Source organism: Anarrhichthys ocellatus, unplaced genomic scaffold (assembly GCF_004355925.1).
Source record: "Anarrhichthys ocellatus isolate YVR2014 unplaced genomic scaffold, GSC_Weel_1.0 scaffold11, whole genome shotgun sequence".
Classification (NCBI taxonomy): Eukaryota; Metazoa; Chordata; class Actinopteri; order Perciformes; family Anarhichadidae; genus Anarrhichthys; species Anarrhichthys ocellatus.
Window position 1 is genome coordinate 1199250 of NW_022280041.1, and position 17235 is coordinate 1216484.

At 47.1% G+C, this 17235-nt stretch overlaps 1 protein-coding gene across 3 annotated transcripts in view; it reads left to right on the plus strand.

Moving 5' to 3' along the window:
* Positions 1 to 15729, plus strand: part of clcn5b (chloride channel, voltage-sensitive 5b) — a 17078-nt gene extending 1349 nt beyond the window's left edge. For 2 of the 3 annotated variants that reach the window (XM_031851048.1, XM_031851047.1), the window contains exons 3-17: positions 5503 to 5672; positions 5788 to 5887; positions 6032 to 6219; positions 6436 to 6558; positions 7188 to 7394; positions 7930 to 8010; positions 8525 to 8759; positions 8849 to 9024; positions 9297 to 9437; positions 9548 to 9734; positions 11311 to 11453; positions 11868 to 12017; positions 12098 to 12203; positions 12304 to 12520; positions 14653 to 15729. In XM_031851048.1, coding sequence (XP_031706908.1) covers positions 5503 to 5672; positions 5788 to 5887; positions 6032 to 6219; positions 6436 to 6558; positions 7188 to 7394; positions 7930 to 8010; positions 8525 to 8759; positions 8849 to 9024; positions 9297 to 9437; positions 9548 to 9734; positions 11311 to 11453; positions 11868 to 12017; positions 12098 to 12203; positions 12304 to 12520; positions 14653 to 14743 — 2315 coding nt within the window. In that variant the 3' untranslated portion in view covers positions 14744 to 15729. Of the gene's footprint in view, positions 1 to 32; positions 3010 to 5502; positions 5673 to 5787; positions 5888 to 6031; positions 6220 to 6435; positions 6559 to 7187; positions 7395 to 7929; positions 8011 to 8524; positions 8760 to 8848; positions 9025 to 9296; positions 9438 to 9547; positions 9735 to 11310; positions 11454 to 11867; positions 12018 to 12097; positions 12204 to 12303; positions 12521 to 14652 lie in introns of those variants that run through there. The other variant, XM_031851049.1, reaches the window with a different exon arrangement.
* The last annotated feature ends 1506 nt before the right edge of the window (positions 15730 to 17235 follow it).

Genomic DNA, 17235 nt, shown 5'->3' on the forward strand with positions numbered 1-17235 from the left:
CACACACACACACACACACACACACACACACACACACACACACACACTCACTTGATTAAATGTGTTTTGGTTTGACTCTCCATCAGAACACAAAAACAGCCATTAAAGTGAGTTATAGAGCTCGTAGTGTTTGTTTTTGTTGCACCAATCCTACCTGGTTACTTGTGATGTCACTGACTTCTCCTTTAAGTGTTGCAGTGTTATTATAACTTTTACCGTACAGAGAAGAGTTTCCCACGTTAACGATTGACGTCAGTGAACTCCCAGTGGAGGAGGCTTCCAGTCAGCTAATCCCAGAGAAATGTCTCGGGATGTGTCAGCATGTATACAAGAGAGACAAAGATAGTTTGGAAATTAGTGTTTTTGGGGTTGAGAACAGAGGTTTTTAGCTCTTTTGTTTTGGAAGTCTGCAGCTCCAGGAGAGGTTATTGGTGACTCACTGATAGTGCTGCAGGAATAAGTCCGAAAACATGGAAGTTAGTTTTGATTTCACGTCATCCCTGCAGCACTTTATTAACCTGCTGCAGGTTTTATGGTGGTTTTGTGCTCTGGAGAAGTTTAAATCTGACTTCAAGTCTCCTCAAAGTGTTTCTGATTCCTTAAAAACAGCAGACAGAAGAAGAGCATGTTCTTCTTGGCCTGGTGCTGGTTCAGTCTGTTCCTACAGCTTTTCATTATTCCTACTCGCACTTCCCTCCTTTCCTTTCCTTCTTGAGTCTGTCTAGTTCCCTCGCTGCTCATTAGCACTTGGACCTCGTCCTCTTAAAAGCCGTTCTCAGTGCGTCTGTCGTCAGCGCTTAGCCTCGTGTAACCTGCTACTCAGGGACTCATTAGCCTCCTGTGTTTACAGGACAGGGCTGGAGCCTATAGGTGGAATGTCCAGGTACAACAACAAGGAAGGCCTCCTTGAGCAAGGCAGTAGTCCTCCCAAACGCCCCTTGTTGCAGTGTAAATAAAAACACATTTAGACTTTTCATTCCTTGTAGTTTGAACCATCCAAAGACAGATCCTCTCCTCCCATCAAATTCTCGGCGCTCTGAAGGAGGTGAGCGTGTGTCGCTGCTTGTCTCAGACGTCGTGCTTTGCTGCCTGCGAGTTATTTTGTAGACAGAAACGAGGAGATTCAAAATAAAATAAAATAAAAAGTGAGCGACGGAGATGTTTGAGGAGGGTTTTGCAACAAGTAGTCATAACACATCTTTTTCAAGGCTTTGTTTGAGTGAGATGGAAGTGATTTTTATGGTCTGTAACAACTGTAGCGTCTCAAAAAGCTTCATGGAAACCAAAATATTTAAAACTGGACCTCCTCCAATGTGGAGGAGGGGGGAAAAGTCCCTCAAGATCCACAGCAGGGAGAGAGGGAACTCCCCTTTCTCAAGGATGAAGCAGTCAAACTACACTCGCATATGATATTTAATGTTCTATATGCGTCCATGTTTCGTGCTTACTTTGCTCTTTTATTTTTACTGCCAGGTATTTCATTAGTTTATATCTGTTCCTGTGGCTTCCTGTGCAGATTATCATTATTGCTCTTTATATGAGCTGACCTACCACACCATGTAATGATTGACAGGGAGTGAGTCACAGCTCCAGGTCCACTCTGTGATTGTGTGGAAGGTATTTAAACACCACAGTGTTTACTTCACCAGGTCACATGGGGCGACTGTGTGGAACAGGAAGCAGGGAGGCTGAGCGAATAAAATAGACTGAATGGAAAGGCAACCATCTTTTCATGCTAAGGGTACAAACGTCCACTTACGCTCAAAGTCGATCGGATTACAATGTGGTGACAATTTCCCCAAAACGTCTGATAGGATAGAATGATGAAGTGATGACAGACATGACTGTAAGATGCAACGTGATTGGTTGGCGGAGGCGTAAAGCTGGAGGCTGTGAGTCTAGTTTTGGAGAGGACCAGACAGCTTTAACATTCAACTCTTTCCTGATGTGATCCTTAAACTCTCACAACAACGTCTTCTGCAGAGTAAAGTTCACTGTGAAAGACGTGTTTCACAACAGCTGTCAATCTGTCACGGCTTCGCCTCTGCAGTTGTAAAAATTCCTCTGTCATCCGTGCAAGGACTAAAGGATCTGCTGAGCTTGCATGTTCTCCCTTTTACTGCGATGCTCTTCTTCATGTTCACACAGTTAGGAGCTGCTGGTTCAACCACAGACTACTGGTAGAAGACAAGAGGCCTTTAATTTTGATACCCAGCCCAGTTTGAGACGTTCTGGGCTTCGTTTCCTCAAACATCCGAGCTAAGTTCTCTCTGGAGTTTCTCCATCAGGACAGTTGCATCATATCCTCATTTTCTATATCCAGCACGTGGGGAAAAAAAAGTCTTTATCATGTGGACATGAAAATTAATCTAATTTCTTTTATTCAATTTCCTCTGACCCAGGAAATATGATTTAAAAAGCAGCCACCACTGCTGAAGGAATGAGGTTTAAATACACAGCACTGCTGTATGTCTCATGGAGGTCAGACTCTAGTGTGTGAGGAAGTACACTAGCACACTTCTCCTGAGGTCACAGCAGGGCTAGGATTAGTGGGTTCACTTCAGCTCAGGTCCAACATGTGAAATATGTGAGAAAGTAGAAGAGTTAGTGGTTCAAATAAAGGTCTTTAAGTGTAGTTTAGTGTGTTTAAATGCTGCTTATGTCACTTGTGTTTGACTCACAGCCCTGTACATCAGCGAGAGGTCACAACCTCACGGACACTAATGACCTCACTTTGAACCTCAGCCAATCAGAGCGAGCTCTCAAACACTCAGGGCCTATCACAGAACAGCTCAGCAGACGAGCCAATCGTGACTCACCCCCAGAGCCTTCTGACCAAGGAGGGAGCTGCTCTGCTGGACTCCACTTCCTGGAGGAGCTCAGAGGAGTGAAGAGGGCTTTCATTCCACTTTATTTTGAGTTTGGCTCAAGTTTAGTCGTGTTTGCGTCCAGAGATGGACTGGGAGTTCTGGAGCAAGCAGCTGAATGAGGGGGTGCTGGTTGAAGATGGTGAGTTTGAGACTCGTGTGGAAGCTTTGTGTTTGTAGCGCTGATGAAGTGCACAAACACACACACTCACACTCTCTCTCTCTCTAAGATGCAGTCAGATAAGAAAAATAGCTCACACCGGTCGTTCTTGAGTAACGAGTTGTACGTCTTTTACTTCCTCTTTGTGAGTCTGCGTCTCCTTTTGATTCAAACTCTTCTTCTGTTTGTTTTTTTAAATTGTGTTTCTGCTGATGCCTGAAACCTGGTGGAGTTTAACCATCAAGACCGCTCACGAGCAGTGAATATTTTAGCTCCGGAGTCAGATTCATCCCCTTTTCCCCCCCAAAAATGTGTGTTTTGTGTTGTGTGATTGCTTTCTGGTTTTACTGGGTTTGTGTCTCCTCTGTCCTGAATGAGGTGCAAAGGTTTGTCACAGTTGTGACTTTAATGGGACACATCCACCGAAGTAGAAACAGTGAACACGCTGAGTAGTGTGATGGCTTTAGGTTAGTTATCTACTCTGTTAAAAATAACTACTAGTACTGGAATGAAAAAATCACTTTATTTTATATTTTTGTTCTCCAGCTGGGAGATATAAACTCATCTAACTATGGACCCCATCATGTTTAGGACATTCAAAGGAGCTGCTGTAGAAATATATGAGGAGAATAAATACTGTTGCATGATTTATAGGTTCTCAGACAGTCCTGTGCCGGGTCAGCGTATCCCAGCATGCATTGGACAGCGAGGCTAATTGGTTTAAGAGAGGCGAGACGGGACAACAGATTGTTACACAAGCTGAGAGACAGAACGGTTTAAACCAAACGGAAGCATCGTCGTCATAGAGGCTTTCCCTCCTAACACTAAGATCTAGTTCCATTTGAAGTTTAGTTACCCTCAGCTGACTCCTGAGACAGAGAGAGACGGAGAGACACACACAGACACACACACACACACACACAGAGAGAGACGGACGGACGGACACATTCTTCTCATTGTTGTTCATAACCAACTGGTCAGCTCAGGTGTTTAAATGCTCCTTTAGTGTTCTGCTCTGTGTCGTGTTAAATGTGTTTGTGGAGCTAAGATTAAGTTTTATACATTTTACAATAAAGATGTGAAGGAACTGGATGTGCAAACAGCCGTTGTTGTGTTGTGTTGTGTTCTCTTCCTTCAAACATTGCTCTGACACAACAACAAAGGATAAAACTTAGTGATCCGTCTGAAATACGAGAGGACATGTTGTTCCTCTGAACCACAAGACGTTTCAGGCGAAGCTCCACAGAAGTGTTGGTCACATGACTGTTAGTCTCAGATGAGTCAATCATGGCTTCAGAGGAGCTCAGAGTTTAATGTCTAACAGAATCTAATCGGAGCAAACAGTTTATTTTAAATGAGACATGTAGAATCAAATGTTTCATTTTAATGAAATATCACAATTTTAAGCTTTGATTTGGTTTCTTTTTCTCAGGGAAGCGTTTGTCACACATGATGTGTTCAAGGACCGTGGGAAAGATGTATATCTGACAATAATTTTGTTTTTTACAGCTTCCGGTGATGATAAACGGTGTAGTTCTGACCACTGTTTAAAGAAAACATGCTTTCTAACCCCAGAGGTGGAGTTCAGAGGATGAAGTGATGCTTAGAACACATGTCTTATATCACTGACTGTGTTTCACCACCATGCATGTAAATCCCACGTCAGTAACGAGCTCATTAAGCTTCTGTTTCCTCACTCAGACGAGAAGCACCGTCTCCACCATCATTCATAGTACGCCGTCTTATTAATACTCAAACCAAAACCCTGCTTTTCAGTTTCAGTTGTCGGTCGCTCACCGGCGGCCTCATTTCCCCGTTTCTGTCGGGTAGCTGGCTTCAGATTGGCTGCTGGCTGCTGTGTGGTTAATTGTTGCGGTCACGCATTCAAAGCTGTGTTGTTGTGAGCCGAGTGCAGCTGAAGCCTCGTAGCTTTGGGGGTCTTTGCCTCCAACACTCATTAACACGGTAACAATCGTCAGCAGAGCAATAATCGTGGGTTTGCTCGACAGATGAAATGAATGCTCAAATCATTTTGACTTTAATAACGTCCCTCAGCACTCTTTACGTTTTCAGCCCACCGCTGAGGCTCAAAGTGAAGTGTTCCTCTTTCCACCTCTTGTGTTTGGTGGTTTAATAAACACCGCAGGACGTTTTCCTCTCGAAGTGAACGCTCCCTCCAGCTGAGCTCTCGGCTGTGGTTCTGCAGGTTGTAGATGTTAGAGAAGACGTTACGCAACAGATCAACACACACGTTCAGTACCCGTGTGGGAAACACTGCTGGAGTTCTTCTTCTCTCTGTGTGGAGGAGCTCTCAGCTGACCACAAGAAAAACACACAAGTCACAAACCAAATATTTAAATAAGAGGATTTGAGTCGCTCAGAAACACAACATGAGGGGAAAACAACAACAGAAAGAAATGTTATAAACAATGTGGCTGACGATGTTGATTTGTGCTTCTCCCTCCCTCCCTCTAGGAGACTATGAGGAGAGCAGCAGCAGCAGAGCAGCCGGTATGAACGGTAACGGTCCCGGTAAACTTGTGGACCCTCTGGAGGACCCGCTAGCCGGACTGGGCACCTACGAGGACTTCAACACCATCGACTGGGTGAGGGAGAAGAGCAAGGACCGCGACCGCCACAGAGAGGTAGGAAGAAGAAGAAGAAGAAGAAGAAGCTCCCTCTGTTCCTAGGAACCTGAACTAAACTGAATTGCGTCAATCACTGACTAACATTGACCTCCTCCTCTCCGTCTCCGTCCAGATCACCAAAAAGAGCCGACAGTCCACTGCGGCTCTGCTGCACAGCGTCAGCGACGCCTTCTCGGGGTGGCTGCTCATGCTTCTGGTGGGACTGATGTCAGGTACTGAACTGTGGTCTGAACACTTGTCCTTTTTAATCTGAGAAACTGGGGACATTTTTTTGTTTGCAAGACAAAAAAAGTTAAGTTTAGACACAAGGCACAGAGGCAGAACTAACCTCTAACCCCTTCCTCCTCCTCCTCCAGGTGCTCTCGCCGGCGGCATCGACATCGCGGCCCACTGGCTGACGGACTTGAAGGAGGGTATCTGCCTCGTCGGCTTCTGGTTCAACCACGAGCACTGCTGCTGGACGTCCAAAGAGACGACGTTCCAGGACAGGGACAGCTGTCCTCAGTGGCAGAGCTGGGCCGAGCTCATCACGGGGACGTCGGAGGTACAGAGACGGGTTAATCCAGAGGGAGAGGGGGTGTGTTCTGCTCTCTTAGAGCCATGAAATGTGCAGTCATGGTCTCTCTCTTACTGTTATAGTGCTTTAGTTCCATCTAGTGGTTATAAACCGTCATGACATGAGATTACACCACTAATCCAGCTTTTATCTTTTCCCTAATATAACTTGTTTTCCCTCCTTTGTCTGTGCGTGTCCCTGCAGGGTGCGTTTCCCTACATAGTGAACTACCTGATGTACATGGTCTGGGCTCTACTCTTCGCTCTGCTGGCCGTCACGCTGGTCAGGGCCTTCGCTCCGTACGCATGTGGATCAGGAATACCGGAGGTGAGACTGCAGCGTCACTTATTTCTTCTTCAGTCAACATATTAATCAGCATAAAGATCATTTCCTTTGTGTCAACAATGTTTTTTGATTTCATTTCTACATTGATGGCCACAAGCGTAGCTTCAGGAATATATAGTTTTGTACTCGGGTGAAGACCTAAATAAAATATGTTTAAATACTCAAACACGTAAGACACTGTATAGAATCAGAGTAAATATTAAGCAATAATAATAATTAAAACAATTAAAAGATGTAGCGCCTCATGAACTAATAACATAACTTTAAAATCAGAACAAAACTACCAGAACAAAACTAGCACCGGTCTCCCTCCGTCCTCCCTGCCGTCATGTTTACCTTCTCTTCATCTCCTCTCGCTCTTTATTTCCAAGGAAGTGAAAAGCCAAAGATTTGCTTCCACTCAGACTAAACCAAACTGATTCATGTACACAGAACAAAACACACAAACGTGACTCTTTCCTGCTCATATAAACTCTCCTTCACTCCTCTCAGACAGAGCTCGTCCCTCATCTCATGGAACTTGAGATCAGCTGCTCGTTTCAAAGAAAAACATCCGGAACACAAACCCCACCGCTGTTCATCTCACACTCCTCTCCGTCTCTCTCTCTCAGATTAAGACCATCCTCAGTGGGTTCATCATCCGGGGCTACCTGGGGAAGTGGACCCTGATCATCAAGACCATCACCCTGGTCCTGGCCGTGTCCTCGGGGCTCAGCTTGGGGAAGGAGGGCCCGCTGGTCCACGTGGCCTGCTGCTGCGCCAACATCCTGTGTCACCTGTTCACCAAGTACCGCAAGAATGAGGCCAAGCGGCGAGAGGTGGGATTTCATCAGAGTCTTTGTTTTATTGGGACAGTTTTAAGGGGGACCAGGGGATTTGAACCGCTCGAGAATAGATGAAGAAATATCAAAATCTCTCCAAAATGACGACACCAAGACTTTGAAAAACACCGTAGAATAATCCTTTCTGTGATTTGGTATCACTAGAGCCTCAGCTCTCCAGTTATACCCAATTTATGCAAATCCAAGACTCCTCAGGGACCCCAGGATGCAGAAGGGGAACAGAGAACTACAAGATTCAATAATCTTTGAATATATTTTCTGAAATCCTCGAAAAACAGAAGCAAAGAGATAATCGTCGATCCTTATGTCGTCTTTACGTATTCCTAACACCACATTAAACTCACGGCTTCAGTGAACTCTGTTTGGATTTGTCCTTCATCGAGGTCAGTAAACCGATCGCACCAAGAACATTTTATTCCAACAACAATGAAGATGCAGTGTTCTTTTGATTGATAGCTGTTATGATACCTGTGTGTGTGTGTGTGTATTATTTTTGTTTTCTGGCTTGCAGGTGTTGTCGGCGGCGGCGGCAGTGGGCGTGTCCGTGGCGTTCGGCGCTCCCATTGGAGGAGTCCTGTTCAGCCTGGAGGAGGTGAGAACAAGTGCTCGTTGTCTCCTTTAACCAGTTGTTTAGACTGGTGCTGAGATCCCAGACATCAGAGGACCGTCTGAGGAGCTGAAACACACCACCGTCATACAACACACACCTGAAGCTAAGAGCCAGTGAATCTCAGGATCAAAGTCATCTCATCAGCACCAGCCAACACAACTAAATACATTGTTTTCCACGACTTGTTCAGTCTTACTTGAAGATGTGATGGATGTTCTAAAACCTGCACTTCCCTGGCGCCCTAACTGGGACGTGATGAACCGCTAACAGGTGTTGATGGTTTGGGAAATAAATGTGTCTCATCCATCTTCAGCAGAGCAGCCCAAACACATCAGAAATCAATCACATGTTGATTTATTTAAGAGTGGAGTGATGGATCATCCAGAGTCAGTGATACAAATTGTTATTTCATTGCATATTTGGCACCTCAGTGGTGCACATTTAACTGTGCAGCCCTACGTAAATAGAAAAGAAATAAGACTTTTTCTGCCTTCAGGTGAGTTACTACTTCCCCCTGAAGACCCTGTGGCGCTCGTTCTTCGCCGCCCTGGTCGCGGCCTTCACTCTGCGCGCCATCAACCCGTTCGGGAACAGCCGCCTGGTGCTGTTCTACGTGGAGTTCCACGCCCCGTGGCACCTGGTGGAGCTGGCCCCCTTCATCCTGCTGGGCATATTCGGAGGCCTGTGGGGGGCGCTGTTCATCAGGGCCAACATCGCCTGGTGCAGGCTACGTGAGTCTGGGAGCTTATTCCCAATGTGTGCAAACGAAAAGCCTTTTTCTCTTCTTATTGATCCGTTTTCCGTGTCTTCTTTTTAAAAGGTAAAACCACTCGTCTGGGTCACTACCCCGTCATGGAGGTGCTGGTGGTCACGGCTCTGACCGGCGTGGTCGCCTACCCGAACAGCTACACCAGGATGAGCGGCGCAGAGCTCATCGCAGAGCTCTTCAACGACTGCTCGCTGCTCGACTCCTCACAGCTCTGTGGCTACAAACAGGTCAGCTGAGAGAGAGGGAGAGGGAGACGGACGGAGAGAGAGAGAGGGAGGGAGAGGGAGGGAGGGAGAGAGAGAGAGAGGGACGGACACAGAGAGAGAGCTTGTTTGTGTACAGAGGTTGTGTTCATTTGTCATATTTGTGACATCATTGTCATCATTTGTCCTCAAAATGAAAATAGAGATTTGGATTGATCTTTATTTGCCCTGTTAAGTAACGTCAAACTGCATTTTTTTTTTTTTTTCTCTCTCTCCCTCTGTGTCGTCCCTCTCAGCCAAACATCACAACAGAAGCCGCTGTAGGTAACAGCCTGGCGGACCGGCCGGCGGGTGAAGGTCTGTACACGGCTCTGTGGCAGCTCGCCCTGGCTTTAATCTTCAAGATGATGATCACTGTGATTACATTCGGCATGAAGGTCGGTCCACACACACACACACACACACACACACACACACTTATATCTCATCATAGACGAGTATTTTACAACGCCTCGCTGCTTCCTCCTCCTCCTCTTCTCCCTCCCAGGTTCCCTCCGGGCTCTTCATCCCCAGCATGGCGGTGGGAGCCATCGCCGGCCGGCTGCTGGGCGTCGGCATGGAGCAGCTGGCCTACTACAACCACGACTCCTTCATCTTCAAAAAGTGGTGCTCACCGGGAGCCGACTGCATCACCCCGGGGCTCTACGCCATGGTGGGCGCTGCCGCGTGTTTAGGTGAGAGACCGGGGAAATAATAAGATCACACGGTCAAAGAGGCGATTCTTATCGTGGGATGTCCAGAGAGCAGCTTAGTGGTGTTTGATGGACAGACTGAGGGAGACGGTGGTTTTCAAACCCAGAAGGTCTTAAATGTCTTAAATTGGTTTTTATAGACTGAAATAAACAAAATGTCACAAATTCTGACACATTTTTAATAGTTTAATAAAAATGTTTGAGAAAAGAAGCGACAGTTTGGCCAAAAAACACAAAAGCTGCAGTTAAATTAAACAGCACAACATGCCAGACCAGAGTTCTCCCTTATGAACTTATGAACAATCCTCATCGGGGAACAATTCCATTTTTGCTTTTATTCTTTTTAACGAACCAGAGAAAACTCTCCCAACAGTCACATTGACACTGTTTGACTTGAGGCCACAGAGGAGCATCGACTTTAGAGTGTGGTCGTGGTTTTCTGTCCGCAACCGAGCGAGTTGATGATGATGATGATAATGAATTCACCACACGAGCTTCAACATTTCCATGTGAGGACGAGGGGAAGATAAAGACGTGTGCGTTTATGTGGTCAGACGAACTCTCGGAGGACTTCTTCTCATTCTCAACAGGAACCGTCTCCCTCTCCCAGCCCTCTGCTCCCTTATTATGCTGCAGTCATGCTGACGCTCATGTAAAGTTCAGGTGACTCACACATTGGACCTCATGCAGGAACAGTTTCACATTCTTATCTTTACTTTTCCTCGAACAATGGAGCCACCTTCAGAAAACACTCCTAACTTCAGATAACGGCGTAAATGACGAGCGTAGACACGATGATTAATGTTAGATAATTAATCTCTCTCTCTCTGTGTCTCTCTCTCTCTCTGTCTCTCTCTCTCTGTCTCTCTCTCTCTCTCTGTCTCTCTCTGTCTCTCTCTCTCTCTGTCTCTCTCTCTCTCTGTCTCTCTCTCTCTCTGTCTCTCTTTCTCGTCCCGCTTCTCTCTCTCTCGTCCCGCTTCTCTCTCTCTCTCTCTCTCTCTCGTCCCGCTTCTCTCTCTCTCTCTCTCTCTCGTCCCGCTTCTCTCTCTCTCTCGCTCGTCCCGCTTCTCCCTCTCTCTCTCGTCCCGCTTCTCTCTTTCTCTCTCTCGTCCCGCTTCTCTCTCTCTTTCTCGTCCCGTCTCTCTCTCTCGCCCCGCCTCTCTCGTCCCTGTCTTCTGTCCCTCTCTCGTCCCTGTCTTCTGTCCCTCTCTCGTCCCGCTTTTCTCTCTCACTCTCTTGTCCCGCTTCTCTCTTTCGTCCCGTCTCCCTCTCTCGTCCCGCCTCTCTCTCTCTCTTTCTCGTCCCTCTCTCTCGTCCCGCTTCTCTCTTTTTCGTCCCTCTCTCTCGTCCCACATCTCTTTCTCTCCCTCGTCCCGCCTCTCTCTCTCTTTCTCGTCTCTCTCTCTCGTCCCGCTTCTCTCTCTGTCTCTGTCTCGTCTTGTCTTTCTCTCGTCCCGCCTCTCTCTCTCTTTCTCGTCTCTCTCTCTTGTCCCGCTTCTCTCTCTCTCTCTGTCTCTGTCTCATCTTGTCTCTCTCTCGTCCCGTCTCTCTCTTCCAGGCGGAGTGACTCGCATGACGGTGTCGCTGGTGGTCATCATGTTTGAGCTGACCGGCGGCCTCGAGTACATCGTCCCCCTCATGGCCGCCACCATGACCAGCAAGTGGGTGGCAGATGCGTTCGGAAGAGAGGGAATCTATGAGGTGTGTGTGTGTGTGTGTGTGTGGCGCTGTAATGTGCTTCAGATTTAGGAAGTCACGGTTTTTAAAAGAGACAGTTCACCCCAAAATGAAAACCACATCTTTCTTTCCTCTTATCTGTTGCCTAGTTTTGGAGATGTCAGCCGCACAAATGTCTGGTTTCTCTCCGTTATAATGGGCTATATATAAGTGCCAAAAAAATTATTTATATATATATTAGAAAAACTCCAGAAATCCTGACCCGGTTACTCAAAATACTCCACAGACCGTGTTCATGTGTGAACTATGGTTGAGAGGAAATGGTTCCTTTATAAAACTGTCTGCATCGCGTCCCATTATATAAATATGTATCTGATAAATAGCTCTACAGGTAAGAGGAAGAATCTGTATTTTATAAGTCTGTTGTCCACTCCTCAGGCTCACATCCGGCTGAACGGATACCCGTTCCTGGAGCCCAAAGAGGAGTTCGACCACAGCAGCCTGACGGTGGACGTGATGCGGCCCAGGAGGTCGGACCCGGCTCTGGCTGTGCTCACACAGGAGGGCATGACGGTCGGGGAGGTGGAGGTAACGGCCTCACCGTTAACGAGAGAAACACGCCGCTGTATACGGAAAGCACGGTGTGAACTGTTGTGTTTGGTCCTCAGGCTCTGGTGGAAAGCACTCACTTCAGCGGCTTCCCTGTGGTCGTCTCCCAGGTGTCCCAGAGGCTGGTGGGATTTGTACTCAGAAGAGACCTGCTCATATCAATAGGTCAGAAATAAAGCTGCTGTCCTTCACTGTAGGTCAGAAATAAACACTTTAAACATGTTTGATGTATAGATTACGTCGTGACGACCTCCTCTCCTCTCAGACAACGCCCGGAAGCGTCAGGAGGGCGTGGTCAGCGCGTCCCAGGTGGTCCTCACCGAGCACGCTCCGGCTCAGGCCGACGACGCCCCGCCGCACCTCCGCCTCCGAGGCATCATGGACCTGAGCCCCTTCACGGTGTCGGACCACACGCCCATGGACATCACCGTGGACATCTTCAGGAAGCTGGGGCTCCGTCAGTGTCTGGTGACGCACAACGGGTGAGAACACACACACGCACACAAACCGACCACTCTCCCATGCTTGTAGACATTAAAGCGAGACGTGACAGATGGGTGTGTGGGAGCGTCCCGGGTCGCTCGGCTGTCAGCTCGTGCATTAAAGTGGTTAGGGAGGAATACGTAGAAAGCTAATGGGGGGGGGGGGGGGCAGTGAGAGATAACACAGAAAACTCTTCAGGTGTGTTTACCCAAAATCTCCTCACAACCAACTTCACAGAAGACATTTTTTGTGTGTCTGTAACGTCCACTGACAAAGGAGAACATCTGTATTTCACGTCTCAGGCAGCTCGTTAAATTGGGTCTTCAGAGTCGAACCGGCCACTTCGAAGCAATGATTTACGGGCTGTTATTTGGGGGGGGTGAGTAGAGGACGAGTGCATGTTCATGCTTCTGCTAAGCCCCGCCCTCCCCTGTGAGCGTCTATTACAAGGGAAAGGAAGCCAGAGGAACGGTAAAACAGGGACGTGTGTGTTTCTTCTGGTGCATTGAGAGGCTCGGACAGCTTTACAGACTTGTGTGTCGAGGCTACTCATAGATTTTAGGAACCGTTTCTGCTCGATACGTTTGTCCACCACGTCATCGTTTTGTCCGCAATGTTGTCGATGTCTTATTTTGACCAACCAGCAGTTTAAACCACAGAGAACATTTAGAAACCTTCAAATTGCTGCCGATGTCGGCGTAAATGGTTCTGATTTACAAACAGGAAATAGAGCTGCGTGCTTTTATAGACCAACGATGCTGCGTTTACTCTTTGGAAACCTCAAACATATTCTCTCACGCACAGAGTCGCGCTTCGTTTGTTGAGATGTCTCTTCAAACACACAGCTCTCTTTGGTTTAGGAGCTAAGCTTTGTGTATATTTTCACACGCATGCTTCCACACGAGTGTAACGGCGGCTCTTGCGGTTTCTCTTTGTCACTTTCTGTTCCTCGTCTTCCAGCATCGGAGAAGATTCCAGATCTGTCTTCAGACTAAACATGCGTGTAGATGAAGCGGTTGCAGAGAGATTTGGTAGCGATGTATAAACTAAAGTGTCAAACAAGGGGTTAAGAGCACATCTGCTGTCAGCTCTTCCAGAGCGTGCTCAGCCTTAATCGGCTATAATTCAAACCGAATCGACGTGAAGCCTCAGAAGTTCCCTCGAGCTCACCTCTCTGCGCGTTTGACTTCTCAGGCGTTTAGCTGCTGTGCCAGAACATCCGATTGCCAAGCAGCAAGTTGAGGTCCGCTCTCCGCCCGAGAGCCCTGCTGACAGCGCATACCGCTGCTGAGAGGCTGCTGACTTCTTCAGGACAGATTTGCTTGTTGGCAACAGAAAAGCAGAGTGGGTGCACGTTTAGTTTAGGAGGGGAAAGCTGTGGCTTCAGGGGAGCAGGAAGCAGGAGTCGAGGACGGATCTGTTTTCACGTGAGCTCTCAGAGAAAGTTTCTCACTCATCGTCTGGGAATGGAGATGACACACTCGGCAAAAAAAACAAAAGAAAGACCTTGAGGCCGTGGATGCTGTTGGTTTCATACCTCTGAATGTGGTTTTTACATCTTCAGGTCAAGGCCGACACATCGGCAGCATATCTAGAGTCTGTTTTCCTTTGTCAGCTTAGATTCAGCTACATTTTATTCTGGAAAACAAGGAGAAAATAAAGAAACCACAAAAACACCCCTCAGCCTTGACGTCTCTGAAGTCGGTGTGTGACGCTGGTCAAACTAACATTTTTCAGCTTGAATGTCTGAATGGAATAAATTGTGTTTTGATGTTTTTGGGAGATATTTGGATGATCCCAGCGAGACATTTGGGCGGCGAATTCTGAGAAAGATACTCGGTTAGTCATCATTGTGAGCTGTGGATAGTGAGGAGCCGGTAGACCAGCAACCCTCCTGATCTGTTTACTCCGTGTTACCGTGGCGTTACTGTGATCCCCAGAGACCGAAATAAAACCGAAACCACGACGTCAAGACTCGGAGGCCAGACCTCCACTCTCTGCTTTCTGTCAAATCTTTAACGTGTTTGTGAGGAGACCTCACACCGTACGATGTGAAGTAATAATCTTTTCCATGACATGTGTTCTCTCTCTCTCTGTGTGTGTGTGTGTGTGTGTGTGTGTGTGAGACCAGGAGGCTGCTGGGAATCATCACAAAAAAAGACATCCTTAAACACATGGCGCACATTGCCAACAGAGACCCCGACTCCATCCTCTTCAACTGACCTCTCTCCTCCGTCATCCGTCCATCTACTCCTCTCTCTCTCGTGGGGGGGAGAGAGAGAGACGCACCAGCTTGCACACTCGAAGGAAATGCACCTTTTACCTCTTTTCTTTTTTAAAAAAGGGCCGTTGGGAGAGAGCCAAGTAAGTCGAGCTCCATTTGCACAGGGGACTAGAGAACAATGGCTCCTTTTTTTTTTTGTTGATGGAGGCGTTTTTTGGCTTTCTGTTTTTGGCTCTTCCTCACCGACACTGCTGGCCCCAATTTCTTGTTCAACCCTGAAGGATGTAGTTGAGATACACACGAGCAATAAGATGGAAACAAAGTTCACATCTACTCTTTCTTCCATTCCTTCCTTCTCTCTCTCTCTCACAAGAGCAGGCAACGTTTAAGAGGAGGGGGGGAACAGTTAATCCTCCGTCACAGACACTGACAAGAGGAGCGATGGAGGCATCGGGGAAGATTAAATGAAGAGTGTTTTGGGGAGCTCCGTGCCGGGGGCCTCCGGCCGTCACAGCGAGCCCAGACAGAGCACTCTGAGCTGGGCTGATGGATGCCCCCGTCCTCCTCCTCTTCCCTCCCCCCTGCAGCCTCGGGGGAGGGGGGCTAAGCATACAGGTGTGAGAAGACGATCTAACACACACACACACACACACACACACACACACACACACACACACTCCATAAAGACTTAATGACAGCCTGGGAACTCTCCAGAAATGTCTCTTTTTTTTGTTTTTTTTCGTTGTGTAGACTTGTGATTTGCCCGGCAACTAAGCAGTGTTGTCTCTCCGATTGGCTAGTTATAATTCTCTAAATAAAAATCATGCACGCATAAATGATAATGCTGCATATAAAGCACACCATGCCTTATTGAAGAGGGTGTGTGGGTGTTTCTGGGCTGCTGTGGAAGGGCTAAAATAACATGACAACACAAGTTAATTTATGTAAATGTGAATTGTTTGTCCCACTAAATTATTTCACTGAGTTAAACGTGTCTGTGTTTCTTTGTATATCGGTCATAATCTTGTGAATATTTTACATTTCGGTTGATGAAATACCTGAGTTTGTTTTTTAAATTACCAAATATAAATATAAGACAATAGATTGTTCCTTCTTAAATATTCTTATTAGTATTTATTATTTAGCTAAAAACCTAAATAGATCCAATGATGGATTTGAAGAGATTTAATTGTCTTTCTTTGCAGCCTTGTGACCTTTTGTTTTTGGGCACTCTGGAGTTGGTGGAGACCAAAAACGGAGCTAAAAGGAGATCGAATATCAGACTTACGGACCCCCATGTGGTCAAAACGACGTTAAACTGCAGCAACCGTCACCAGGTGATCCGTCACTTCCAACAGGATTCAATCTCTGCAATTAAACCAGATTGATTTAATTTCTCTGCATCAAATGCAACACGAACGAGAGTCTTCATCACTTGTTGTCCAGCTTGAATCTGTTAGTGCGCGGCGGGTGCTAGTGTTTTGTGATGTCTTCATTAAAACATCTGTTTCCAGTTGTCGTGCGTTGCGAGACAAAGCCACTATGAATTAGCCTCAGCGGTTTCATAGTGATTCATTATGTTAAGTTACTGCCAGAGGAGTAATCCTTTCAATGCTGCGCTGTTGATTCATCTCACATACACGGCTGGACGGGTTAGATCCTGTTTAACCAGAGTACAGAGCAGCGTAGACGTAACGACTCAGGAGAAACATGCAGAAGATGACCACAAAACCATCTCTGAACTTGATTTAATAGTCCTAAACACATTAGATGTATTGTATATAATTTCTACATATTAGTAGAGGAATGTCGGTGTGGACCCTGTACATGATGGGGGGGGGGGGGGGGGGGCCTGTGTGAGTGTTTATACTGCAGACCCTCTGGGGGAGGGGAGGGGGTGTTAGGCTGTCACTCTCGACCTAACCGTCTCCGGCAGCGAGTCGCAGCTCGTTCCATGGCCACAAAACCTCTGTGAGAAGTTTAACAGACGGAGAGGAAGGTGTGTGTGTGTGTGTGTGTTTGGGGGAACGTGAGTGCATTGTAGTTGCTTCGTGATGACTCGGTGTATCCTTGAGGCTTCACATGGGGCTCCAGTTACCGACCTGCTCGTGGCGTCTGCATTCTCACACCTCAAAACTCCCTCTCCTCCCCTTAATCCATTTCCTGTTTGTTCCTGGCGTCTCTCCCCTCCGGTATGTTCTCTATGAAACAAGTCGCCTTACCTCATGTGCTTCTCTCTCTCTCTCTCGTATCGGCCATACCCGGTTCCCAGGCCTGCCATTGTCATCGAAGCAGAGAGAACATTTCAGTGTGGTGACGTTGCCAACTACCACGGTGTCACACTACACCACAGAGTGTCAAATCACCTTTCCTCTGAGCCTTCTTGCTGCATGCATGCAAACAGGTGACCTAAGGGCTGGATTCAAGCAAGCAAGTATTTAGGTGTGTGTGTGTGTGTGTGTGTGTGTGTGTGTGTGTGTGTGTGTGTGT